At 38.1% G+C, this 27547-nt stretch overlaps 2 protein-coding genes across 2 annotated transcripts in view; one reads left to right on the forward strand and one right to left on the reverse strand.

Moving 5' to 3' along the window:
- The window catches only part of LOC146468237 (epithelial sodium channel subunit alpha-like), a 15325-nt gene extending 1669 nt beyond the window's left edge, over positions 1-13656 (forward strand). The window contains exons 2-14 of the mRNA XM_085125080.1: positions 1014-1053; positions 2655-2940; positions 3384-3501; positions 4462-4678; positions 6045-6175; positions 7380-7543; positions 8188-8295; positions 8829-8940; positions 9309-9381; positions 10808-10865; positions 12195-12253; positions 12553-12628; positions 13464-13656. Coding sequence (XP_084981206.1) covers positions 2674-2940; positions 3384-3501; positions 4462-4678; positions 6045-6175; positions 7380-7543; positions 8188-8295; positions 8829-8940; positions 9309-9381; positions 10808-10865; positions 12195-12253; positions 12553-12628; positions 13464-13652 — 1572 coding nt within the window. The 5' untranslated portion in view covers positions 1014-1053; positions 2655-2673 and the 3' untranslated portion in view covers positions 13653-13656. The remainder of the gene's footprint in view (positions 1-1013; positions 1054-2654; positions 2941-3383; positions 3502-4461; positions 4679-6044; positions 6176-7379; positions 7544-8187; positions 8296-8828; positions 8941-9308; positions 9382-10807; positions 10866-12194; positions 12254-12552; positions 12629-13463) is intronic.
- Positions 13618-26267, reverse strand: LOC146468238 (epithelial sodium channel subunit alpha-like). Its single transcript, XM_085125075.1, has 15 exons — positions 25527-26267; positions 24679-24802; positions 23647-23862; positions 22947-23082; positions 21507-21610; positions 20673-20836; positions 20122-20232; positions 19521-19641; positions 19351-19429; positions 18424-18481; positions 17523-17584; positions 16633-16708; positions 16302-16465; positions 14476-14533; positions 13618-13638 (listed from the first exon to the last, which is right to left on the reverse strand). Exons 1-13 carry the CDS (start codon positions 25782-25784, stop codon positions 16307-16309), a joined length of 1668 nt encoding a protein of 555 aa, XP_084981201.1. The 5' UTR covers positions 25785-26267; the 3' UTR covers positions 13618-13638; positions 14476-14533; positions 16302-16306.
- Positions 26268-27547: the final 1280 nt, after the last annotated feature.

Below are 27547 nucleotides of genomic sequence, written 5' to 3' on the forward strand. Positions count from 1 at the left end.
ACCGTTCAACCACACCTTTCTTAAGTGTTCCCCTTCATTTGCTAGCAACTTGAAAAATTCGGTGGCCATTTCAAAACAATCTACCTTCGGTGTGCAATCTTCGTAAACGGAAAAACATTTGCACTACGTTATGAAACATTATTATAAATTTTATTTACAAATCTTTCATGGCAAATCCGACTTAACTGGTTTATTAAATTCACTGCGTTACTTATTAACCTCAGTCATTGGCCCATGAGAGTAGACCAAATACTGTTAGTCAAGAAGCCATGTTCTCGGTCGCCATTCCACTTTAATGGAATAAAGAATTAAGACATCAAAATGACTTTGCAAAACAGTTCAGTGTTCCAATCTCTGGGCACAGCATGTTTTGTGCAGGTGTTTGTATAATACTTAATTACACTGTCGTCGAAGAACCATAGCAAGCCAACATATCACGCATAAATTATTGATTTCCTTCATCTAAACTCTCCAAATTACTTAATTCGGCTTGTCTAAAGGTAAGCATTGAGTCTAAGTTTTGTCCTATTATCAAATTAGTCGAAGAACGGCAAAAATATCAATTAGTCGTAAGACAGTTTTATGCCTAAGTTATTTTGTTTTCTTCGTATGCAAAATCGAGCGATAAGAAAGACACCTAGTTTATGTAATCAGTGCAACTTTTTTTGGTATATCGGTCTTTTAAAACAACCTTTTACAAACAAACCTCTTCCAATAAGCGTGCTTATCATTTTTTGCCATACCTTTAATAAGGCATCCAATTGCAAGTAGCATAATTTGTCCACTGCGTCGGCAGCTTACACGTAAGTTTGAATCTAAATTAACGTTGACTGGCTTTTACGGTAATTTTCGATAATTTGTAGTTCTAGCAACTAAACGGTTTTATATCCTAAATATTTCGATTTCTATTAAACCTGGCATTATTATTAAGCTTGTCATCATTTTCCCGGAGGTATTTTTAAAATTATTTGCTCAACTGTATATAGTAATTAAAATCGCCATTTTCCCGACAGAAACATTCACAGTGTCATGTAACAAGAAAGAAGAAATTTGGTGAGCTTTATTTTCATTTTCTGTCTTAGGAGGCCTAGGTGATCATAGGATATCAGAACTGATAACTTTCCTTCCGATTTACTTAAATTGATTTCATTGTGGTGTGAGCTTCATTGTACAAAAAAATATTTAAAACTAAACGTAATACTTAACGTACGGTTATACTGCATTTTCTTGACACCAAAATGAAGCTACTTACTGAAATGCGAAACTCAACACTCTTGCCGTAAAATGCGTAGAGGAAACCACAACTAACTTTAAACGATTTGTAAGTAAATTCCCCTTTAGCTTCCTCCATTGTTTTTTTTTTTCACAAGACAACTTTAGTCGCAACAAATTAATAAGTCTTAATTTCACATATACTATCATTAACTACCTTCTATAGGAATAATCTCTCAGCATTATAACCATGCACAAGTATGCACAAGTAAATATTCATTTATTGCTTTCACATTCTGAAGCATAAGACTTAAGATGAAAGACAAAAGTTGCCCTAAATTTAATTATCAGTTACAATAAACAGCTCGGACTTTGCTTGCCAGCAGCGCATGAAGCCATCAAAATAATCACTAATTTATGAACGTGCATGCTACTTGTGAAAGTTTTGAATGGAGTCAAACAGTGAAGAAACCAAAAGCGTCGCTAGGCAAATTTGATACCTGTCACAGTGGACTCTATATACTCGATTAAAAAAAACTTTTTCAGGTAAAAGGTATGAACCATAAACGGTAAGATTCAATTGCTTTCTGGGAAGCGTTTGACCAATGAGCTTATTTCTTTTCTTCTTCTTTTTTTTTTTTTGTCTTCTTGCTAGAAAACAAAAGCACGTATGGATTTTAATGCTTAAAATTCCCATGCTCCTCGCGGACGAGACAAAAACACGGCGAAATATACGCATGCTAATTAGATCACCCCATAACTCAATAAGGTCGCATCGTTCACACTTTGCACAATTTTTCAATCGAGTGTATGTGTGCTACATTCTTGCTTTAATTATTTATCTTTTGCGCTTTTTGTGAAAAACAACTTCCTCAGAAATGGCAAGTACTCGTCTAAGGGACAATATCGACTACTTCGGAAATCCTAAGTAATGATTAAAAACTAAATTTTGCTTCTGAAATTTCGGGAGAGAAGTAATGCTTTTAACGTTTTTGCGGTGAAAATTATAATCAGAAGCAATAGCTCGGAAAGACATGGTATAAAATTCGGTGTTTTGAAAAACTTTCGTTCTGTCCCTGAGACTGACTACTTTCGGTATATGAAAGAATCGGCGCATAGATCAAATTCTAATAATTCATAGTCACACATATACAGCGTCTTCGATAGGTCCAAGGGTACAGAACTATATTGATAACGTAAACTGGAAGACCAATAAGTCCTCGTCTTTCTTAACTGGAATGTAGCCCTTGTAGTGACATATTGTTTGGCCTGAGGATAAATGGCTGAATCAGTGATAGTTGCGGCTTGAAATTATAACAATAATGATTCCTCGATGGAGCGCCGTTGTCTAAAAAGGTGCAAATGTTGTGTTTAGTCCCCAGAGTTAGACTTGCAAGATCTTTCTGTATCTTCTGTTTTATTATTGTTTTTTGTTACCCTAGGTGAAACCAGAACCCAGAAATGCCATCACTGCCTAAGTCCAACCCGACAATAAATGAGTTATTGGCTCAATTCAAAGTTAAGGTTTTGGGATGCTTTGGCTACACTTCTGCGCATGGTTATGGACGAATAGCCGCAGCAGCTGAGGAGCAATCAAGGGCTCGAAGATGGTTCTGGTTTATAGTCTGCTGTGCTTCATTTGTCTCCTTTATGACACAACTTTATTTCATCACGAAACAGTTCAGGTCACGGCCGCTGAAAACAAGAATTAGAATTAGCCACAATGAGGTATAGTCAAAACATTCATCTTGAAGGACAGTGGCGGAGAAAGCAAGGGATTTAGGAGGGTTGAACCATAGTTACAATTTAACTCAAGCTTAGAAACCGGGCTATCCCGATTCTTGAACCAGCCGACTTATCAGACGCAAACCCGTTTGTACAGAACGCCTGGTCAACCCCAGTTCAGTTTTCCGGTAAGTCTGGTAACCATGGCCAGAAAAATGAATAGAGTTTTCCTGATTGTCCAGTTCTGAATTACAGTACTATGTTGGTTAATCCAGGCACACAAGAATAGTGGTAGAAAAGATATACAAACGAAACTGGTGTGAAAACCTTGAACCAACCACTGTCCTTGCGAGTCCCCCCTTCCCTTCTTTTGCCTTTCGTAATTCTGAACATGACGCAGGAAAAACTTTATTTACACTTTTATTTATTTATTATTTTTTTGGCAGCGAATACCCTTTCCTCAGATAACCATCTGCAATGTGAACATAATTCGAAAGTCACATTTACCAAAGGACATATTAACTGAGTTTCCGAAAGTTGTGGGACGAGGCATCGATGTCAACGGTAAGTATACAAAATGTATACAAAATTAAATTCACCAGATATTTAGCTTAAGGGCATAAAAGTTCGATCGCTTTACAAAACCAATCCCTTAATTGAATTATGACGGTTATGGTTCTGACGGCTTATAGTAGCATATCGCTTATAAACACAGAGTCAAGCTACTTTATGACTATTACACTGTGTATTTAAATGAAATTGTTGCGTCTCTGCCGATCATTTCATCGTCCAACAGACGTTCGCTCTGTGTGAAGTGTGACGAAAAATGTGTCTGTGTAAAGAAAACAAATTGTACTATGTATTGGCAGGCTGTGGACCGTATGGCTGGTAGCCAAAAATAAATAGTAGGCCTTAAATAGATGATCCTCGTGTGGACATGGTAGGGAAAAGCCAAACAAAAATGGAGTAACTTACTATGCCATGGTCGTTATGTCTTTGGGAAATAAAATTTCCTTTCGTTGTTTGTAAATAGCACCTAAATATTGTTAACAAGTTATGATTGTTATGGTCAATTGAAATTTCGGGGATGAAATAAGAAATTGTAGTGTGCATGCTCAGTACGTCAACACCGCGAACCCCCGTCGAGGACTCAGTCTTTTTTCTTCGGTCTAAATTCTTCACAACTGAAAAATGGCAAAACCCATTGCAAGAATTGGCCTAGCGTTTTGGAATTTAATCCTATATTCAGCAGTGTTATAAATCGCTGCGCAGATCTACTTTCGAAATAAAACCAACATAAATTAATACTCCCTGAGAATTAACAATGTGACTTGAGATGATTATGGCTTAAGTCTCTCATACCGCAGTTTTGTAAATTAGCGTACAAATTTTTAGTGCACATGGATTCTCTCGTTGACTATTGCTCATCTTAAAACTTGTTTACGTAGTCTCGTGTTTAATTTGTAGATTGTTCAGGTTACTGGATTCATAACAACTTGTTTCATTTGATTTATTCTAATGTAGCAACGGCAACATCACAAAATGTGAACAAAACTACCTCCAAGAAATCTGGCAAAACCAATAAGGCTGCTCTGAATCTTGATGATCTTCCAGAAAAAACGCAAATAATTCATAAGGTTCTTCAGAAGTTATCTCAGCTACCTGAAGCATCCCTCATGAGTTACGGCCACCAGTTGGAAGACATGATAATGTCCTGCCAGTACAATGCCTTGGAATGTCTGTAAGTGGACTGAGCTACATTGTTACAACCTCACGTTACGTTTGATGTCTACCGTTTAGGTGAAGTTTCGTTAGTGGTATGAGTGAATGTAAATCCATCTCGACCGATATTTTTTAGGGCTGGGAGCATTGTTCTGTTGTTCGTTCTTTGGTCCTCTCGACCAACCATGTAAGACGTTACAAACAGTGCAGATCGCTTCCTATATTTCATATTCTAAGGCTCAGGTGACGCGGATTCCGCTCCCTCTCCACAACTCCGAGCGAATAAGAGCTATGTCAATAATACTTGGAAGATAGATAGTACGTAAAAAGATTTTTGCTTTGAGGTCCACAATGGGAAGTAATTACGTCATATGGCGTGTGGCGTCACAATTTCCAAACGGAAGCCATCTTGGATCCTCCCCCTCGGATTTCTGGACTTCACCAAAACTTCGGAAGACCATCAAAATTTACCAAAAAGTAATCAAACCTTATAGAAGAGCACCAAAATGTTCTGAGAAATTGATTTTTTTGTTCGTTAAAATCAGGAATATTCGCCTACTTCTGTAAAAACTGTCTATAAAATTTGAGTGCCATTAAATTCAATCAACACTGACCTTCAATACCAAATTGTTTCCAGAGAAATTTCTGAGGACGCCACCAGGTTTGGAGGCGTTTGGTCAAATATAACAAAAGTTATAAACGTTCAAAGTTAGCGCGGACAGAATCCGCCCCTCCCCGTTCTAGATAGGGTCAACAGAACATATGCTGAGCTTGCTTCTTTTAGTATTTAACGCTACTATGTTGATATGATAACAGCTCTTAAGTATCTCTTAAAGAGCCGCTAATTTCATTGGCCCATATGTAGCAACTGCTTTTGGTTTTAATGGTGTGGGCATTCTTGCTGTTGTGTGAGGTTAACTGTTCTCTCAAAGGGATATCGAGTCAATGGTTGGAGACGTTTCGAGTCTTCACGATGCGACCCTAGAGCCGTTCTGAAGTTTCAGACCTGTGGTACTAACTGCTTGTTTTAATTATTCGGTGAAGTTCTTGAACAATTTGGACACATACATTTGAATGAAAGTAAACAGCATGAAATGAGAAGGCATGTACGAAAAAAAAACAGATGAAACCACTCAGCAGTTGAAAGAAGCCTGAAAAATATTCTAAAAGTTGAGATTTTTTAGTTTGAACTTGATCGATATGATAAGGAAATGTTTCTTGGAGAAAATTAAACCACAAACGACAATAAAGGAAATTCACCACCCTGACGAGAAACCACTGCCACGTGTAACTTAAAACTTTACCTGAAATGAAATATACTGACGTGGAATGCTAAATTTCTTCGCGGGAATGAAATGTTCATTAAGTCTGATCTGCCGCTTCAGGAAAGATGACATGCGCCAATTCTGGACAAGGTTTTGGCATAGACGATATGGAAACTGCTACACGTTTAACAAAGGAATAGACGAGAACGGGTTAGAAACCGAAATAATGACAACATCACATGCCGGTCTCGGTGAGTCAAATTAAAATAAATCAGTTGTATGTTTAGTTAAATATTTTTGCGAGTTTTTTTAACCGAACGAAATCCTCGCAAGAATAGACTACGGCATAAACGTAGTCGAAAATGACCACGGGTTGAGGAGACAAAGATCTTAAAGGACAGGAGCCGATAGAAGATCACAAAGTTAAGACCTAAACAGAAACAGCAGGTTATAAGCTCTCACGAGGTCACTTCCAAGTGTGGATTCAACAACATTACCAATGACAGGGATAAAGTGGACAGAAATAGATATAAATGGCTTACATACAAATATACATAGGCATGGCCTACATTTAACATGGATTACATCAAGAGTTAGTTTGCACTTAGGTTAGCCCTGCTAACCTCCTTCTTGAGTTCAAAAATCAAAAGAATAATTTACTTTGAAAGAGGCTAGCGGGGCTAGTTTGAATGCAGACAAAAAAAGATATAAAATGTCAGCTATTTTTGTTTTATAAATGGTATACAAATAGCACTGATACGAAAGGCAGATTGTCGTAGTTATGCAGATAATAAAACGTTACAGAAACATACCATGATTTATAGCATACAAGCAGAACCTTTGTTTTCTTCGTCAAACTCTTGTTTTATGACGCTTTATAGTTCCCGCTGTCATCCCACCTCATCTACGAGTTTCTATTCCAAATTTTTCCACCTGTTTTCTGAAGGAAAAAGACTACGACAGACTACCCGACTTGATGCGGGATTACTCAGTCATGATCAGGACGAACTTAGGCTCAAAATTATCATGAGCTTCTTTCCTCATTAAATAGTTCTTAAATGTTCAATTCATATAATTAGACGGCGATGTGTTAGATGATTTTCGAGCTTAATCTTAGAACCTGTTTTTATGGAGACGACTGACTCGGTCAGCGGTATAAATCTTGTTTTATGTTTATGGTCTCGTTGGGGAAGAAATATTTCGTGACGAGCCAAGGGGGCCTATAAAATCAGTTACCAATATATGAAACGTAATGACATTTTAACAAAAAAAAATAGGAATGACCTTAAGGTCTCGGCAAAAAGGCCAACCAGCTTGCATGGCTAGCCTACTTCCATGTAAACAAGCTCTTAGGCAGAGTTTTCGACAGATGTTCTTGTACTTCGACTCTCCCTGGTCTGCTGCTTAGCATGGGTAATAGTAAAATAAATGGTTCATTATGATAATTTTTGGCAGGTCTTACCTTAGAAATAAATACTGAAGAATATGAGTATATAAGTGAGCTTTCTCAAGAGGCCGGCGTGAGGGTATTCATCGGAGGACAGCTCCAGATGCCGTTCCCTTATGAGGAGGGAATGAGCGTTTCTCCTGGGTTCTCTACAGCAATTCAGCTGAGAAAGGTATGCATATACAGCAACTATTTTGGTGTTATCAATTTTGTGATAACTAAATATTAAAATCAATTGTATCCCCCGTTGGGAGCGTTTGTCCGAAACGAGTTTAAATTGATATTTGATTCTTCAGTGTAAGGTACATTTTTTGGTACATGCTAAACAGAGAACAAGATGAAGGGTGTTTCAACGTTTCAGTATCACCGAAGACAGCTTATCGCATCAACGTTTTAGGATGATGAACGTTGGGCAAATAATAATTACGGAGTTGTTTTCTTTGTACAAAAATCCTTTGCCATCCGACCATTTAATTAAATGAAGTATAAACGTGAGTCCGAAGAACTGCATCTCACAAATCTACGACCTAGAGTTATAAGGATGCGGGATTTAACAAAGCAATATTTCGTTGTTTATTTCAAAATCATCATCAGGCAATGATCACAAATAGAAAAGGCCACAAAAAACTACACTAGTGATTTGAAATTACAATTATGTTAGAACAATTGTAAGTCCCTTCACGCCTTCAGTTCCGAGTTCAGATTGGGCGTACGATGTTTAATCCAGTTCTTTGGACTCACGTTTATACTTTGTTTTCTTTGTGCTGAAGAAATGTTTCGACAGTAAGCAACTATGTACTTCCTTCCTTTGGACAGGTTGTTATTAGAAGGCTTGACCCTTTTGAAAACAATAGTTGCGATGCCAGCACTGATCGATTCCAAGAAAGCATGTTTGCGCGATTCAATGTCACTTACAGTACCAGGGTAAGTAGTTAACTGTAGTCAGAATGTCTAACGGTGTTCTAAGGTCTTATCCTACTCCAGTTTGTGAATGTGACCCCAACACTGGGTGATCATGAAGCGCAGTACGTATAAGGTGAGGAAAATAATACAAAGGACGAGTAGTTTTGGTGGGTCATTACAACCAAGGCTTGCAAAAGTTGTTTCGAAATTTCCAGCGAGCTTTCGTTAATTCCTTTTCACACAACAGGACGAGATATCGTAGAACTCAGTTAAACTGTGGTCGGAGAAGTCGCCAAAGTCTTGTTAGACACAACATTTTGTAAAAATTGTCACTCAAAGCTCCGTCGAAAGGTTACTTTGCACAGTATTATAGCTTTTAAAAAGGTATAATTCTGTTTTGCAGTGTTAACGTTAGCAATTGCCTTGGTATTGTGATCGATGTTCTGTTGACAGCTTCGTAGAAGGTTTCCCTCATATGATATAGTATGGTTTGGGTTAGACGCCTTTTGTTTTATAGATATAACTAACAACAAAGCGTTGATTTACTTGTACAGGCTTGCAAGGTCTCGTGCTTGGCTTCACTTATGAAGAACGCTTGTGGCTGCATTTGGTATACGTTGATGTATAACGATTTTCCAGTATGCGACAGTAATAACATATCAATTGGTAAGCTTAGTACGTTTATTTCAAGAGAGATATACAACTGCAAAATGCTACTATCCACGCAACTCTACTTATGGTTTAAGATATTTAAATGGGAATAAGTTGGAACTTTTTTCCTGTGCAAATTAAATTATACTATTGTAACTGAAAGCTATTTGGAAAGGAATTAAAGTTCGTTCAGGGAATTGTTCATTTTCCGAATTATCCTCTCCTGTCCTTTATATTTGCCATATGCATATACATATCAATTGGATTGAGCGTAGCTTATCCTTGGCATGTAACAGGATTTGGGAAGAGGGGATTTGCTTATGTCAGGGACCTTCTGTCATTAGTTAGATTAAAACAAATATAAAACTCATTTTCGTTTACAGTGGATTGCACCAACAAAATGTTTGACAAATTTGACAATGGTTTCTGTGAAAAGAAGTGCAGAGAAAAATGCTGGTAAGACTCATAGAAGCTATTCAGTTAACGTAGAGTACCTAAGTCTGTATTGTTGTCTACATTGGCTTCCCGTCACCAAGAGGATTGATTTTAAGATTATGGCCATGACCTATAAAGCATTGAACGAAATGGCCCCGTCCTATATCAGTGACCTTCTACAGGTTCACTATCCCTTTCGAAGTCTTCGCTCTGCTTCCAATGGACTAACATTGCAACGACCGCCGGTATTATCAGACCCAGGCATAAGGTGCTCGTTCCTTTGTAGTAGTAGCTCTTTCTATCTGAAATCGCTCGCCAGTAGACATTAAATACGCACCATCTTTGATTTCCTTTCAAAGAAAACTCAAGACATTTTTAGCGACACAATCAACGTTGATTATATAGAATTGTGATATATATTTTTCTTTTTAGCTGTATATTTGCAAAGCGCGCTGAGAATAGGTAGCTGCGCTCTAGAGAACCTTATTATTATTATTATTATTATTATTATTATTATTATTATTATTATTATTATTACTATTCAATTTACAATGTTTTTCTCCTCTATATCAACAACTTGCCATTTTCATTTATTATTATGTTGTGTTTGTTCTAATTGAATCTTTTAGTATCCAGACGATTGATCAGATCACTTCAGGTCAAATCTAAAACTCTTCCGAAAATGGGTTTCTTAAAAACAGATCATTCAATGGATGGATATCCGTTGATCTGGTAAAACGTACTTTTCTCTAACCTTATAAGAATATCCGCATTTTCAAACTTTCGTGATTTTGATCCTGTCTCCATATTCATGAAGGTCAAATACAGAAATGGTAACGAGATAGAAATACGTGTTGTGTTGGTTGCATTCTCCCCTACATTCCAGGAATTGAATATGCTCCTTCTAGAGAGTAAATGACGGCAAAGCAGTAGTGAAAATACTGAAAAAGCAGCCACGAACGTATGGATTGATGATCGATTGAAAAAATCACGGAAAATGACCAAACGTCTCCAAGCTAACCTATCACAGATTCACTTTTATTATATAACAATCATATCGTGTTACTGGACTGCTTTTTTCTTTATATATATGTTATTATTATTATTATTATTATTATTATTATTATTATTATTATTATTATTATTATTATTATTATTATTATTATTATTATCATTATTTATTATTGTTATTATTATTATTATTATTATCATTATTATTAAGTGAGACTACTCAGTATTTTTCTTGCCTTGTGGCTTTCCATCATTGAAAGAATACACATTAAGCGTGTTGCTGCCATCTTTAGTCTTCATGTATCATACCAATGTTTATGACTTCCCCTACACATACTCCATAATTTCATCGTTAAATGTGTATGTTTCTTATCTGTTAACCAAGTTCATAATGGTTTATTCTCTATCGCCTTTTTTCCTTTTTTGTTTACTAAAGGGAAGACGCTTTTAAGACATCAGTATCGCTTGCAAAGTGGCCTTCTCGACAATATAAGGTAATGAATTAGCTGACCGCGGATAAGACTCCCAACCAATGATATCGTGTTACTAGAATTTTTTGTGGCAATGGCGATGGGGATGGTGATGGTGACGGTGATGGCGTTTGTGATGGCGATGGCGATGGCCACGGTGATAGTGATGGCAAACGATGTTAATGGTGATGGCGATGGCGACAGTAATCGCGATGGTGATGGTGATGGTGACGGCGATGGCGATGGCAATGTTGATGGCGGTGGCGATGGCGACAGTAATGGCGATAGTGATGGTGATGATGATGGCGATGGCGATGGTGATGATGATGGCGATGGCGATGGCGATGGCGATGGCGATGGCGATGGCGATGGCGATGGCGATGGCGATGGCGATGGCGATGGCGATGATGATGGTAATGGTGATGGTGATGGTGATGATGATGGCAATGGTGATGGCGATGGTGATGGTGATGATGATGGTCATGACAATGGTGATGGTGATGGAGATGCTGATGCTGATGCTGATGCTGATGTTGATGGTGATGATGATGGTGATGGCGATAGTGACGGCGATGGTGATGGTGATGGTGATGGCGATAGTGATGGCGATGATGATGGCAATGGTGATGGTGATGGTGATGATGATGGCAATGGTGATGGCGATGGTGATGGCGATGGTGATGGTGATGATGATGGTCATAACAATGGTGATGGTGATGGTGATGAAGATGCTGATGCTGATGCTGGTGTTGATGGTGATGGTGATGGTGATGGTGATGGTGATGGTGATAGTGATGGCGATGGTGATGGTGATGGTGGTGGCAATGGTGATGGTGATGGTGGCGGTGATGGCGATGTCGATTGCGATGGTAGTGATGATGGTGATGGCGATTGTGACGGTAATGGTGATTATGATGGTGATGGTGATGGTTACGGCGATTGCGACGGTAATGGTGATGATGATGGTGATACTGATGCTAATGTCGATGGAGATGGTGATGGTGATGCTGATGCTGATGCTGATGCTAATAATGATGGTGATGGCGACGGTAAAGGCGATGGTGTTGGTGACGGTAATGGTGATGGTGATGGCGATGGTAATGCTGACCTTCCTTAGTTTGTCTAGAGGTTTGATAAAGTTAATCATTCATCGAAACACTTGTGTAAAAATAAAGGTCATAACGATGATGATAATGACAACGGTAAAAACCACTGTTTTGATGGGAGATTGATAACGGTGATGGCAATGATGACTATGATGATGGCGATGACGATAATAGTGATGATATAACCAAGACTTTGAAATAAGGCTTAAATTAGTGAGCTAATATTTCGAATGTTATCTTTTTTCAGAAATCTCTTCTCGCTGATATAGCGGAACACACCCATGAAAATGGCTCTAATGAAATAAGGTGAACACTGTTTCAAGACATGAGTGGGTGGCTTATTCAGTACGATTTAAATTGTGAAATAACGGAAAGCTAAAGACGTTTGGAAGTAGGATCTTCTGTGACAATGAAGTAATGCAACAATGAAACAAACCGACAGAAACATTACGGGCAAAATCCCTTCCTTCTTCAATAACGGAGAATGTAGAGTACTTTCCTCTTAATCTTTTCAACATTTATTAAATTTATAGTAATATCTGTTTTTATTCAAATGATGGAAAAGACGTGTTCCCTTAAGCATTGTCTATTTCCATTCCTTGCAGTGATCAATTTCTGAAACTAAAGATCTACTATGGAGAACTCAACTATGAAGTGATTGAGGAAGAATATGCTTATACGGTAGGAATGAAGTGCTTTCAGTTGAACGTCAAATGCAATTTTGCGTTTGCGCTGGTTTTGATTTACTTCCCAATGACTAAAATGCTGCGCAACTTTTCTCACAAATTTAAGTAAAATTAACCCAATTGTGAGTTAACGCGTCTTCTCGCGCTTGACGCCAGTTACATGTATCTGCTTCGAGTTCTGATTGGTTGATAGTTGTTTACGACTTTTGTGATTGGTTTTGGATTGACGACACTAGAAAGAAGCCTTAAGTTATTCTTTCTTTTGAACATGCAAAACGATCAAGAAATTTTACAGTGTGAACACGCGTTTACATAAATACAAACAATCAATATTTTGCTGTGGTGCCGTTTATTATGCCGTACAATTTCATTCTAACCTTGAATCTGCGGATCAAACCTCAAAGTATGGCTTTCAAATGATAGCTACTGAACAATACGTTTCCGTGGTGGCCTTCTTATTATGCTGTACAAGCTTCTGTACACGGAGCCTCTGGATTCTCTTTCTGTGTATATCCTTAATCAAGTGTGACAATTCATAGTGCTATTCACTGTTATCAGTTATACAAGAGGCTTCTAATTTTGGGTCTGGTCCAGTGCATCTCCTCATTTTGACGATTTGAATGAAAGCTATTCAACAGCGCTGTTAGCTCTGTAATACTATGCTAACTTTTGAATGTTCTGATATACCATGCAATGCGGTGGATAATGCAACCTTCCAAAAGAGAATAAATTAGCAGTTATTTCCTTGTAGGGCAGTTCGCTTTCAAATAAATTTTGGATTTTTGCCAGTCATTGCTACATAAACGGCACTGTATACTCTTTTTTAACAGGGGTATAGCTTTTGGTCTGATGTCGGTGGCATGATGGGGATGTGGATCGGAATTTCCGTGTTGACGCTCGTCGAACTGTTAGAACTGCTTGCAAGTTTGCTGTTTACACTCCTCCAAACGCTCACCAAGAGAACATCTCCTGTGGTGCAAGTAAAGCCTCCAGAGGATGAAAATACTGAAAGACTTTAAAATAAAACAGCCTAGACTTAAGGGAACATCAGGAGACTGCTATCGTATTAACTGATGGAGGGATGAGAGTTCGCAGAAACGTTTTTGACCCTTGTATTTAATTCAGGTGTCTGTTCGTATTGTAGCACAGACACAGCTTATAACATTTTGTTTAGATTACTGTATTGATTCTTAAGCAAACCCTCTGAAGGAATGTGTGTCCTTTCACCGACCCCGTGCAAAAGTAAAAGTATAACAGCAGTAGTAGTAGGCTTCAAGCAGTACTCAACTTCAACTTTATAAGGTGTTTGTATAAATTTACATGTACAATTTCTTGGCGCCGCAGGTAGCAAAGCTAACCTAGGCGAGCCAGGATGACAAAAAGAAAGAATGACTTTAACTGCTAAGTAAGAAGGCAGACTGAGCTATAATATCAAAGATACAAGAATAAGGAAAGGTTTTTGGGAGGACTAAAATAATGAAGAACTTTTTTGAGCTTATTTAGGCAACACAGGAGAAAAGACAGGGAAACATGAAATAGGGTAGGAAGGAAAGGAAAGACAAAACGGTAATATACAACTCATGTTCTCATGTTCGTATCAACGCAAACTCTCTAACAAGTTAGTTTGCATTATTTTACTACTGTTAATATTACACCTGATAAATATGTAGGTCTTAACAGTTGTAACATATTTTGTACAGGCGTTGTGTTCGGGAGTATAGTTTACACAGATAAATGTGTTACGTAAAAGTAGACCTTACAAATGATCGATTTTATAAATGGCGTCTTGCTAACTAGGATAATTAGAAAATGCTTTTGAGGCATGATTCCATAATCCACTACCTGTTTCCTTGATTTTCGACGTAACTCTCCAAGCTCCTCCCCTAAATCAGCCCCCAATCTAAAATAACATTAAACAGACTTGCAGTTTCTATGTAAACATGGTTGGCAATGAATCAGCATTTTTGTCGTGCAAAATTTTTACTGAAACGTCGGTGTACTGATTGTGAGTGTGTGCGTAATGATAATCTCAGGCATCTTGATCCAACACCGATTTGCTCGAAAAGGAATCTCTGTTTGATTATTTTGCTGGTACTACTAACACGGTATTAGTTGAAAATGTCTCCAGACCTTTATATCAAAGGATATCGTCTCCTTAGGATAACTGAGGGTGATTCATGGCGCTTCTTTTTAGTAATTCATTATTTATCTATGTTGCAAAATGAGCGATTACAGTTTTCTCGTAGTTATGCCTTTCTTTCCATTACTTTCAAACCATTTACTTCTCAGAATTGCTCAAAATTGGTAAAGTGTAAGTGAAAACTAAAAGCTTTGTTTTGGGAGACAAGTTGATCTGTATGCCGTTTCTGAGGAAACATGGCTGGCAATGAATCAGCATTAAACTTGCATTGTTTATTAGCAAAAACTGTTTAACTGCGTATGCTCTGTTTTTTAAAGAGTTCTGAAGACAAAGACGAAAAACACGCAATAAAGCTGGGTCACTTGCGACGAGACTTTCACAGATTATACACAGTGGTTTTAAGGTGAAAATAGAACTTTTTAATCCACATAAACCGAAAAAAAGTTGCTTTATCGGTGCCATGGTTGTTTTATTACTCTTGAGCTCGCGGTGAAACGTGTCGTCACCTTTAAATGACAAAAGTATTTTTCCTTTTTTAATTCTTTGGTTTCTGAAATTTGCGTAATTCGTCCTTCTAACCTCGGCATTCTGTCGTGTTGCTTCCTTAAACAAGAAACCTTGCATCCCATGCAGAGGGTGCGTAGTATTTCTTTTAGTCACTTCGTGCTAGTTATCTCCTCCGGTGCGCGTTTATTACATCATTCTCGACAATGTAGCCCGTAATAATGACATATAAAATGAAGACGCAATGTGTACTAGATATTTTATGGTGACAACTTTTATTATTTGTGTAACGGGTGTTACAAATTTATATATGTGGTCCGTTGATGGAAGATACGTCATAAACATTCTTTGAATGAATCCGGCCTGACAAATGGGAATCAGAATCAACTTTAAACAGTGTCTTTCGTCAATATAAATTGCAAGAGCTTGAAAAGCTTAGAACTCTAAGAATCTGAGCATGATCTGTTAAACAATTTTACAGAAATGAACCTGATCGTGTCAAGATTTTGAGAAGACTGTTTGGCCTGGTGGCAACTCTTAGCAATCAATCAGACGTCCCTTGTAAAAAAAATGTCAAAGCTATTTTCACTGAGAATATTCAAAACCAATATTTACACTGATTGACACTGACAAGTAGCATGCTCTTTTAGTTGTAATATGCTGTCATTTGTGACTAACCTACTTACAGAATGTAAACAATGACATCAGCAGATTTGAATACAGCGAGACAGGAACAGAGCACGAGGAGCGGTTTTGCTCGGGAGCGTAACGTGCGCATCTTTCGCGCGCTATATAACTTTTACAAACCCTGTCACCTGGGGCAAAGGAGGGTTAGAGGGGGGTGGTGAGAGGCTTTATATTTTGTGTGTTTATTTACTTCAGCGTCTAACAAGGTTAGGTCAGTGACTGAAGCAAAAGGGCTAGACCAGCTTTGTTATAAAAGCACTCCGGGATGTACATGTGCAAATACATACACTCAATTCCCTCACGTGAGGGACTGGATTTATACATTGTATTAGTGCACCGTGTTTAGTTAATGGATTGGATCTTGGTCCTTCGCTGAGCGCATTTCTTGATCGCATGGTGGATTATAATGCACAGCAGTTCCAGGAGTTCTGCGCATGTTAGCACAGACACGCCAATCCACATACCAACGTTTCCTCCAATGTCTGATATGAAACTGACAATCTGAAAGTGAAAAACAAATTGAGTTAACAGGGTCAGTTGATCGGGTTCCGTTTATCATTGAAACTAGCTTCATGACCCTGGCATCTCCTACGGGATATAAATTCTGAAGGAAACCTTCGTCAAAATGAATTGAAGGGGTTCTGCTGTATTATTTATAAATTACACACCCCGTATGACATATGTTCCTCGATGATTTCATAATTTAGTTCTTCGAAGAAAACATTCAGCTGAAGCAAATAGGAGCTGAAAAGAAAAAAGTACGAATAAAATTGACGATGAAAAATTAGTCAGTTGGTTTGAAAATTGTTCCTTCGTAGGGTGCAAGGATGGTGTGTGGGGCAGAGGGTTGGAGCAGTCTTGAGAGCACTTGCCTCGCCTCCCCAGATTAGATTCCCAGACTTGGCGTCGTATCTGAGTTGAGTTTGTTTGTTGTAGGTTCTCGTTCTAGCTTCGAGAGGCTTTTTCTTTTAACCTCACCTCCAAAGCCAACACTTCCAAACTCCAGTGCGATCTGAATAGTGTCCCCAAAATACCCATGCGCGTTGGCACTTCAAAAAGTGATTTATGTTAAAACAGAAATTTTTTTTTAAAAGAACATGGTGACTAAATTGACTATTCTTGGAGAGATTAGCTTCAAATCAGTGTGAAGTTTACAAAGAATGGGTGGCTGGGTGGCAAGAATTGCAACTCAGCCCTACAATCTTTTAAACCATATCATGCTCACATTTTCACAGAATGCTAAGTTTGCCAAGCTCTTTCAATTTATAGAGGACTAACGCATTTATGTGTAGCTAGTTTTTGTCGTTCATGCTAATGTGCGCTAATGAGGCCCACCCTGTAAACAAAGATCCTCTTGTGAGAGTGATGTGTTATTCAGTCAGTTACACAGGCATACGCGGAAAAAGGAAACCCGATTGCTCCTTTCAGGGGTCGAACCTAAGACCTTTCTATTACTAGTACGGATATGTTCTACCATTGTGCTACAGGAGACTCGTGGGGGATAAGCCCAATTAATCAAAACAAAGAGCTAAAATCCTCTTATATAAAAAGATTGTACCCCAGGTCGTGAACTGATATGTTTCGTTTCGTCAGTTCTTTTTCATCTTGACGAAGGATTGTCTGTATACGGGAGAAAAGAAAGATGAAATGTTACCGTCTAGCAAAAAAAATGTCACTATTCGATGTTGGAAAACCAGAGAGCAAATAACTGATCAATCGTTCATCATAACACATGCAAAAGATTCAATTAACAATTAAGTCACAACTCAAAACAAATGCATACAACTGGTACAAACCAAAAGAAAACGCTTTTGCTCAAGTTCATTGGTTTTGGTTTTAATACAAGTTTTAATACAATCATGGTTGAGGAAGAGGCGTGAGTATTTTAGCCATTCGCATAGCTTCATAGATCCTTTTTATAAAACCACTCTAGGAATATTTGAGATCTAACTGCACCGTGGCCTATGGACAGCTCCCGACACTCGGACAACCGGCCGACGGAACACAGGCTAATGCCTGCAATTTCGGCTTTAACCTAAACATATCTTTGTCTTTTGTCTCGCCTGAAATGTGGAGCGGTCTGTAATCGAGTGTCGAAAATAATTCGCTTTTGCTTTGGTTTTGCTTTACTACGCTCTGTGATTGGTCAGCAAAGCTCGCGCAACTTTCCCAACCAATAAGAACCAAAACTTACTCGTAACTTACCCAAAAGCGTCTACCCGGCTTGAGCGCCCGTTACATGTATTTACTTCGAATTCTGATTGGTTCATTGCACGGTTTGCGTCTGTCGTGAATACTCAGAATAATTACTTTGATTCTGGTTTTACGGTGACTCAACTAGAAGCCTCTGTAAACCGTTTCGTTCACCATATTTGCTAAGAAAAAAAAAAGGCCGGAGAAATTCACCAGTGGCTATATCCAGATAAATGAACGTGAATTCGTTTACCATTTTTATTTACCTGGTATGATAAGGAAGGGAACTTTGATGTTGATATCGTGAGTTTATAGACATCCTCACTGCAAAGCAAGGTAAGAAATGACTAACCCAGCACTGTAAGTATTACATATAAAGTCAATTGCATCTTAAGAGCCGTTTTCAACATTTGCCCAACATTCGTTCAACAAAAGTTGAACGGATGTTGGGCAAATGTTGGATAAAAGGAGTGTTCAAACGGTTTCAACGCCATTCAACATTTTCAAGAACAAAGGAAATGTTGAAACGATGTAGAATGAAAGTTTAAAACCAGTTCAAATTTGATTCAACACACTTTCAGCAAGCTTTCGACATATTTTTACGCTTTCGACAATGTTGAACGACCTGTTTAAACGCCCCCGACATTTGTTTCAACAACTGTGTTGAACGCATGTTGAAGCAAATTTTGAAACCGTTTCTGTGAACTAGCACAGTAACTGTTAAGTAGGGTGTCTCCTAATACAGAGGTAATTTTCCGTTCTTTATGACTATGAGGTGAAAGCAGAAGTTAGCAAGAGCTATTGGAATCAAAACAGAAAATTGTGGGGAACCATGCATTTTTCAGAGATAATTAGGCAACAATGATTCTAAAAAGCGTTAAAATACATTACAATGTACGCTAGTTTTTTCCAAATTTGAAGCTTTTAAAGTATCTCTGAAAACGCGTAGTTACCCCTAAGTTTCATTTTGGATCAGTCAACAGTAGCTCTTACTAAGATCTTCTTTTTCAACGTAGTCATAAACAATTCAAAGAATTTCTCGAGCCATCCCGAGATGTACAGAACGCATGCGCAGTAGCAAAAGATAGCGCTGTCCATTATTATTGCTTTTCGTAGATGCAATTTGTTTTTCTTTATTTTTTTGGTTGTTCAAAGTAACATCAAAAATTTGTTTCCTTGCCCTCTACACTCACTTGCATGGTGAGGGGCACTGCCGGCTGCATCCTAAGTTGGACTTCCGGTACTTTTTCATCACACCCTTCAGGCATTTTGCTGAAACGCAATAAATACAATAACCAGAGGATTTGCCAATAAAAAAATGCATTCTCCGGAGTTTAATTTAATTCTATTATGCACGACATACCAACGGTTGGATTGGAAGTATCACAGACACTTTCGTTCTTGCTGGCGTCCTTGGGGAATCGGTATTCGCGGCAACCACACTTTTCTTTCTGTTTGTCAGAAAGACAACTCTCTCTACAGGCCTAAAATAATAACAATAAATTTAGTAGTGGCTGAAGTTCATATCATCAGTTCCTAGTCCTGTCGCATATATACATGAGGGCCCATCTTGAGTGTAAGGCTCAACAAGCACTATTGTCTAAAAGAAGTCTTTATGTCGGATTCAAAATGAATTTCGTTGGATCCTAGAGTTTATAACGAACTCAGAGGGCTGTAACAAAAGGAAAATAAACGACTGACTGGCGTCCTTAACTAGCGTTATAAGGTTCTCACTTTTTGGTTACCCAGAGGTTGAAATTATTTCGATGGCAAACGTGGACGTACAGGGTAAAACCTCGGCAAACGTTCGGTTCAAGGCCACTCCGCATTAATTAAGATAACGAAAGAAAAAAAACCTGATAGATAACCAAGAGTTGTAAATTAACACGTTTTGTGTATAATTTTGCCTCAGGCATAATATCAGACATTGTGAGCTTGATGTATTGTGCTGAGCTGCTACTTACAGTAATGGAGTAAGTTGCGTTGTGCTTAAGGAGAAAAAGATTTTTGTGTTTACGGCGTTCCTCTTCCATGCAGCTTCCATCTTTAAAGGGATCAACTCGCTTAATTTTCACCTGAAAAAGAGGTTCAACTAGTTACACTGCAAAAACAATGACTACAGTGACTACGGTGATTACATGCACAGTCACTCCCCCTTTTAGAAGATTTTGAAGTTGAACTCTTAACTGTAGTTTTGCATTTATCTTTAATTTCTTTTTAAATCCACTGTATTTTTATTCTTGAAATGGATCTTAATAAATTAAAACCGGCCATTACTAGATGTACAATCCAGTTGATCTCCGTTTGAGAGACAACCCAAGATGCTTACGAACTAAAGGTCTCTATATGACGATTTAACTCACATATAGGGAAATTGGTACCAGCTAAAGATAATACTAGCTTAGGAGAGGTTTTCTGTAAATAAATTACCAAAGTTGACAGGAATACAATGTGGAAATATTTTGCAATACAAAATTATAAACTTCAACAAATTGTTCTCAAGAATTTCAATAACCTTTCTTATGCCAACAGAGGTTGCTGAACCAGGCCCCACGCTGAACCCTTTTTCGTAAGGGAATGGAACTTTTCCTGGGTTTTCAATTTGTACTCGTATCCCAGCGTCCTTTGTCAAGTCACTGGCGTATTCGTTTTGTTCCACGTTTATCTCCAGTAGCAAACCTAAACAAAAAGAAATAATTATATCATTAGCCATCCTCACTACATAATTATTTCAGTTGATGTTAAAAGGAACCTCCACTCTGACAACAAGTTGACGATCAAGTGTTGGGAAAAATGTCTTAATTCTAAATTTTATTTTGAAGAGTGGAAATAATATTCAACTGTGCTAAAAATTGGATATGATCATTGTCTATTTTCGCTTTTAAATTTCTCGCGCCCCGCCATTTTGGATTTTATGACGTCATACGGTTGCCGCGATTGTTAGTAAGCTGAAGTTATTTTATGTGGAACAGGGAGACAAAAGCAGGGAAGGCTGAAACAAATAAAATCATCACACTGTCAAAGTCTCTAAAAAATGAAAAATGGCAAATGGCAAGCAAATAAATAAATAAAAAAATAAATTATTGGAAAAAAAGGAAAATCGCCTAAAGTTAGTAAGGAAGAAGCAGGAATTAGAATGAATTATCACTCGACGAGGAACTCTATCGCAGTCGATAGCCGGAAAGCTACGTCGTGAACTCTCATGAAATCCTTCAACAATTCCAGCAGGAAGTGTTAACATCCCTTTGCCATGTTAGCTCTGACACAAGGATCTCTGTATATTGGTGTGTTATTATCTCATATTTGCTCGTCTTTATCAGTCATGCAGGGAAACGACAAGTTCTCTTACCATAAGAAGGCCCCGGGCCCCCAGCCGTCAGTCTCCGAACTTTGTTAAAAGAATAGCAGTTCCCATATCTGTAGTGCCAAAACGAATCCCAAAGGCCGGACTTCCTAGATAAAGAAAAAATATAAATATCAGTCCCCAAAAAAATCCCTTCCAGCTCCGCTATATTGTAATGAGCACATGTGCTGCAAAAATTGACCATACGTTGGTTTTACGGTAAGCAGAATTCGGCGTTGTATGATAAGGAATACTCTTTATCGAATATTTCAGACAGTCGATGACAATTTTTGAATTACCCCAGATACTCGCGGCACCCAGTGAAACTGATGGAAAATAAACGAACAAGCTGTTCTTTCTCTTCTAATTCCTTAATTCAACTTTTATTTTCTACCCTCAGAAAAGTCTCTGTAGGGTAGTTGAGAACACATATGTTCTCTTGAAATCTAAGTTTTAACTTGGTTCTGCCACAATAACTTTTAGGTTGGCATTATATGTAGTTTGCGAACTTCTTACTGATAAAGTTGTTGCTGTTTTTGTGGTGTATTTTCACTCAACTGCAGTGCAAATAACCAATTTCTATCCAGTTGACAACCGAAGTCTGCCGAAGAGCATTCGAAGCCATCAGACGAATTTCGCCCATTATCAGAGGTTACGTCAATAATGGGCATGGCACGTGCACTCTTTAGATAACCAAATCTTAAACCTCTATGCAGGAATTTATCAATTGTACTTAAATGATTATTAGGAGACGTACAACCCCAAACGGAAAGCCCATGCATTAAAAGAGACAGAAGGAGGGACTAAAACAAGTGATCCAATGTATCAATGGAACAACCTTACTTTCTGCAAGTGCGCAAAATGTCCATCCGCTCATTAGTTTTATTAAACAGTGAGTTAAAATGCTGATCCCAGTTAGTGGGATCAGAGTCAAAAGTAACCCCTAGTAACTTGAGGTAGGACACCTGGGCAGTATTACAAATCACCCGCGCATTTTGACAGGCAGGTTTTTTAAATTTGTTACAGTAACTTTCATGTTTTAAGATCATTCTAGTGTTCTTCTATATGTTTGGAGTGAAATCCTCAAATCCAAGATGGTGGATCCAAAATGGCAGCCGTTTTGAAAACACCTCTTTCTGGATTTCGAAGGAAATATTTTTGGAAGGACTATCCATCCTCCTAGCCCTGATTATTCAAAGAGCGGATAACGCTATCCAGTGAATAAATCGCTATTCAGCGGATAAAATATACTCCAACCAATACATTTTATCCCCATGATAGCGACTTAACCTCTGGATAAAGTTATCCGCTCTTTAAACAACTGCAGCCAGCAGAAGTCATTGTCATAGCTCTTATATTCTCTTGGAGTTATAAAGGGGAAGCGAAATCCCCCTTCCCTCTGGCCTACTGATAAGGTTAAATGCCATAAAGAGGTTCTGTACTCACAAGCATGATTTGCCTCGGTAGGTGCATTCTCGAAACATGTCGTTGAACTGATGTCCCAGTGTGGATAGTTTATCTTCAGGCATGGTTGCTAAGGCAACACTAATTCGCTCTTGCCTGGCAACATATTCAACCAATTCTGTGAATTGTGCAAAGAATATGATAACAGCCTCTTAAAAATGGATCATTGTTCGTGGCAACTATTTCACACTAGCCCATCACTGTTTCTTTTTTGTTTAAACAATCAAATAATTCGAATTCACCAGAGCAGTGAAACCCCACCGTCATACCTTCTTCCTTTGAGGGTCATTTTAATTCAACGCATTTTCCAATTAATAGGTACCAAAATTCAAGTCCTACGTATGGTTGTATTAACGGGGTTTCCATCATCTGAGGACTCGGCATTAACCATCTGGGGCAAAACGTTACAAGTCGAAGGTTTCGTTTCGCCGACATTTGCGTGGTTTGTGTCGTTCCGCCCTAGTTAAATGCCTCTAGTTCTCATAGGATCCGGGGTTCCAACTTATAACCCATTTTGGAACAAATGTCAAGGAACCGCACCGCTGCACGATACAGAAAACTAGGTAATCGCTCTTCTCCTCCCCTTCCCCCCTAACCCCCTCCCCCCCTCCCCCCTCCCCCCCTTCCCCCCTTCCTCTTCCTCGTCTGGTGCAATCAGTACATGACCCGAATTTCTACTCACCCTCCTCCTCTTCCTTCTCCTTCTCCTTTTTCTTGTCTTTCTCCTTTTTCTTTTCTTCCTTCTTTTTCTCTTTTTTGTCCTTTTTCTTCTCCTCCTTGTTCTTCTGCTTATTTTTCTTTTTCGGTGTTGTTGTTGGCATTACTGTTGTGAGGTTCGTTTCTCTTATTTGCCTGCTTTCTCGCTTCACTCTACTTCCTCTGTCGTCGCTATCATCGCCTAAAGAATGTTAGTTGAAAAGAGACAGGTTAAGACAATGAAAACAAAAACAAAAAACAAGAAGTAAAATAATAATAAACAAATGAAGTTGTTTTTCGGGTTAAAAAACTCGAAATACCAAACTCCCTATTAAAATTTAGTCTGTAAAAAGCTATGAATTACACATTTAAGATGCAACGCCGAAGGGTTTTTCGTTTAAATTTGAGGGATTTAACTGAGTTAGAGAAAGTGCGTAATCGCGATTTTATTTTTCCATAGAATTTGCAAATTTTTCCCAGTAGCGTGCAAACTTTGATATGGTTTAACAGACAAATGTATGGACAAATAAAAACTTGATCACAAGCTATCCAGCCCAGCTGTATCCTTCAAATTTCAACAGGAAAATCTTCGGCTATTTAGCTGACAATAACCAGTATGAATAAAGAAAGCAAGGCGGAGATTTGAGATCATTGTAGAAACCAAGTTTTTGTTTATTACAAGATAGTTGGAAATTTACAATATTTCGGCTCTATTGCAATAACCCAAAACTTGGTTTCTACAATGATATCAATTCCCGGCCTTGCTTTCTTCATTTTCTATTCGAAACTGCCAGATGGCTCTGAATTTTATAACCAGCATGGTTACGGAAAATCGTTTGACATAAAAGTTCTCTTCACTATTAACATTTCTCATACACTGTGACAAGAACTTTCCGTTCGTGTCTAGTCTGACTCAATTTGCCCATTTTCAAGACGGCTGATTTCAGACCATGAAAACTTCGAGAAAAGGTGTATTCGAAAGTTTATAAGAAGCCAGTGGCTATTAATATTTACCAACCTTTACTTGAGCCATTAAGCAGACTTCTCAAATATTTGTGTGATATCAGAGAGTCGTTTGCATAAATTTTGCTCCGACGGATGGCGTTGAGATTGCAGATTGTAACAACTGGAAAATCTATGTCCTGGTGCACAAATAAAAAACAACATTAATATTGTCGGAAAAAGGAAGTATTGTCTCAGCTGAACTGAACGGATACGAGTTGATAAAATTAACTACTGGAGGACGGTGGATCGTAATACAAAGATATTTTTGCACCGTTCAAGACCGTGCAGGGATAGGAGATCCTCGCAAGGGCGATTTTCAAATACAAAAGGAAAATTGGGGGTATCCACGCATTTGTCAGAGATATTAAGCAAAAATGTCGCTAAAAAGCTTACCTATCTCTGGAAAATGCAAAAATAAATAATAACGAATTAACCCTTAAACCCCTAATATCAAAGAACAAATTCTCCTTTCTTGTCCCCATACTTTTCTTATAAAAGTACTGGGGAGACGTTATTAAAATATCAAGAAAGTCCACCATGTGCGATCATATCCTTAATTCTCAAGACCTCAAGGCTTGAATGAACATTGATATTAAAATTGATGCTGATTACTGTTAGAGCTTAAAGGGTTAACAGCGCAACAATTTGAATCTGGGCTTGCGAAGTGACAAGTTGAAAGAACAAAACAAAACGGTATACTCTGTTATTAATAAATGAGGAGGAATCAGTTCCACTGTTATCGTTGTTGTTGTTGTTGTACTTTTACAGACGAGTTTTTATATAGCCCCATACTTTTTTTTCCCAAAGGGTCCTTTTGGTCTGATAATATCATGAACATTAACACCACACCGTCGAACTTACCCTGACGTATTTCATGGAGATGTAGGTTTCCACGGGTCTGCTAACATATCGCTGAGCCAAAGATATAACTTGACTGGCGAACATTGAAAACGCTCCAAGACATGCCATCACCCAGAACACCTTGCGAACATAACTCTTGCTTTCCACCAGTCGCCCCAGTCCGTGAGCGGTCGTGTAGCCACAAAAATCTTTCAACTTTTCGGTCGTTTGTGAGGTACTGGTCTTCTCCTCGTTCTCCACAAAGTTGCTGTGTTTCATGCTTGCTTTTTCTTTATTGGAAGGTTTATTAATTATCTGAACTGAACTGGTGAAAGTGAAGAGGCAAATGAATACACCATAGTAATGCCAGACCTCTTTTAAGCTCAGTCTCCCTCTTCGCTATTTACCCCCCTCACCAATAAAGCCCCTAGATGTGTCATTCTCGGTAAAGTCTCCTTGGCATCAAAGTTCTCAATTTTTAAAGTGTGCTGTTTATCATGCCCTCATCCGACGTCCCAAGATAGACTTAGATACCGATACCGTACGGGCCCACTTTCATTAAGTAATGTTATTATATGGCATCCTGTTTGTAAATACACAGTAAATACCTCCCCAGAGATCATTATTTGAGAGGGTAAATCCCCATACGCGCACCTCTTCCAATGATATACATATATATTTTTAATTTAATTATTTGTACAGAGACATCTTGCATTGCTATTTAAAGCACAATCACTGATTGGCTAGTGTTAATGACGTAACCCTCACTTTTAGTTCAAATATTTACTGAAACCCCTTTCAAATTACCCACCGCCTATAGCAAGCTCCCAACAGGTTTTCGTGAGGTTTGGAAGCAAATAAAGTGACGTTTCTAAAGCTGTTACGGTTCGTAACGATTAAAAAAGAGAACCAACCCATATTGTCACAATTGTAAAATTTACCACTAAATTTGGCGTTTACGTTGTTTGTCTCGATATCGGCGTTCTAAAATATTTATAATATTACCAGTTATTATACCTAATGCCGTGTTTAGTTTATGATCATTTTATATCTGTTTTGCAAAATCCTCCTACGGTGAATTATTAGAAAAAGGAACTGGTATGGTTTCAGTTGACAATCTTAGCGTCATTAAACGCTCTAAAGGGGACAATAAACTGGAATGGGCCAGATCAAAGGAAAGATAGCCTTTTTTACTTCAATTGACCAAAAATGGCAGGTGTTTGTTTCTTTGTCTGTTAGTTTTACATTTTGACTGTACACAAATCATAAATTCTCTTTTGAGTTCGACAATGGATTCCCGAGGAAATAGAAAGATCTTTTCTATTCTTACGGCTTCAATATTTCATTCAATTTTCCTTCGAAATCTTTCTTATTTTCAAACACGTTTTGTGGTAGATGTGTTGATGGTATATTGTTTAAATGGCCGGTCGCCTTTGTATCGTCCAATCACGACGCGACCACTGTTTTCTGCCAACCATTTTAATTTTGCGGTCTATAGGTCACTTTTTACATGCAAAGTGATAATTTTCTAACCATTTGGTTTGATTGTAATAACACTGATGAACTCAGTCGAGGATGAACTCCCTTAGAGCGACATTGAAACCTGCTATCCTGTAAATGCTAAATAGAAAGGGCATTCTGTAATGCTAATAACGTTATTATGAAGTACCCCGGTTTAATTACGTCGATTTTGAGAGGAGAAAAATGTCTTCCTTTTGTTGTGATTTGTCGTTACAAATAATGACAGCAATCAGTGCCATCTGCCACGAAGAACTTTTTAACTTTTTAACTGAACGATTGCTTTTTTCGTCTGTAATTAAATGCTATAGTAGTGTACTCAATATTTTATTTAATACTGAAAATGATATTAAAAATAGTATTTGACATATTTCATAGATTAATTTGGACGATGATTTTCATTTGTTTGTTCGAGAGATAACCCGGGCACAAAACAACAAAATCCGCTGAATTATCGAAAAAAAAACCGTTATTAATTGTAGCAAAGAGTTTTTGTCAACATATACAAACCATCGAAAGAGAAG

This window comes from Pavona decussata, unplaced genomic scaffold, assembly GCF_977016875.1.
Source record: "Pavona decussata unplaced genomic scaffold, jaPavDecu1.1 SCAFFOLD_133, whole genome shotgun sequence".
NCBI lineage: Eukaryota > Metazoa > Cnidaria > Anthozoa > Scleractinia > Agariciidae > Pavona > Pavona decussata.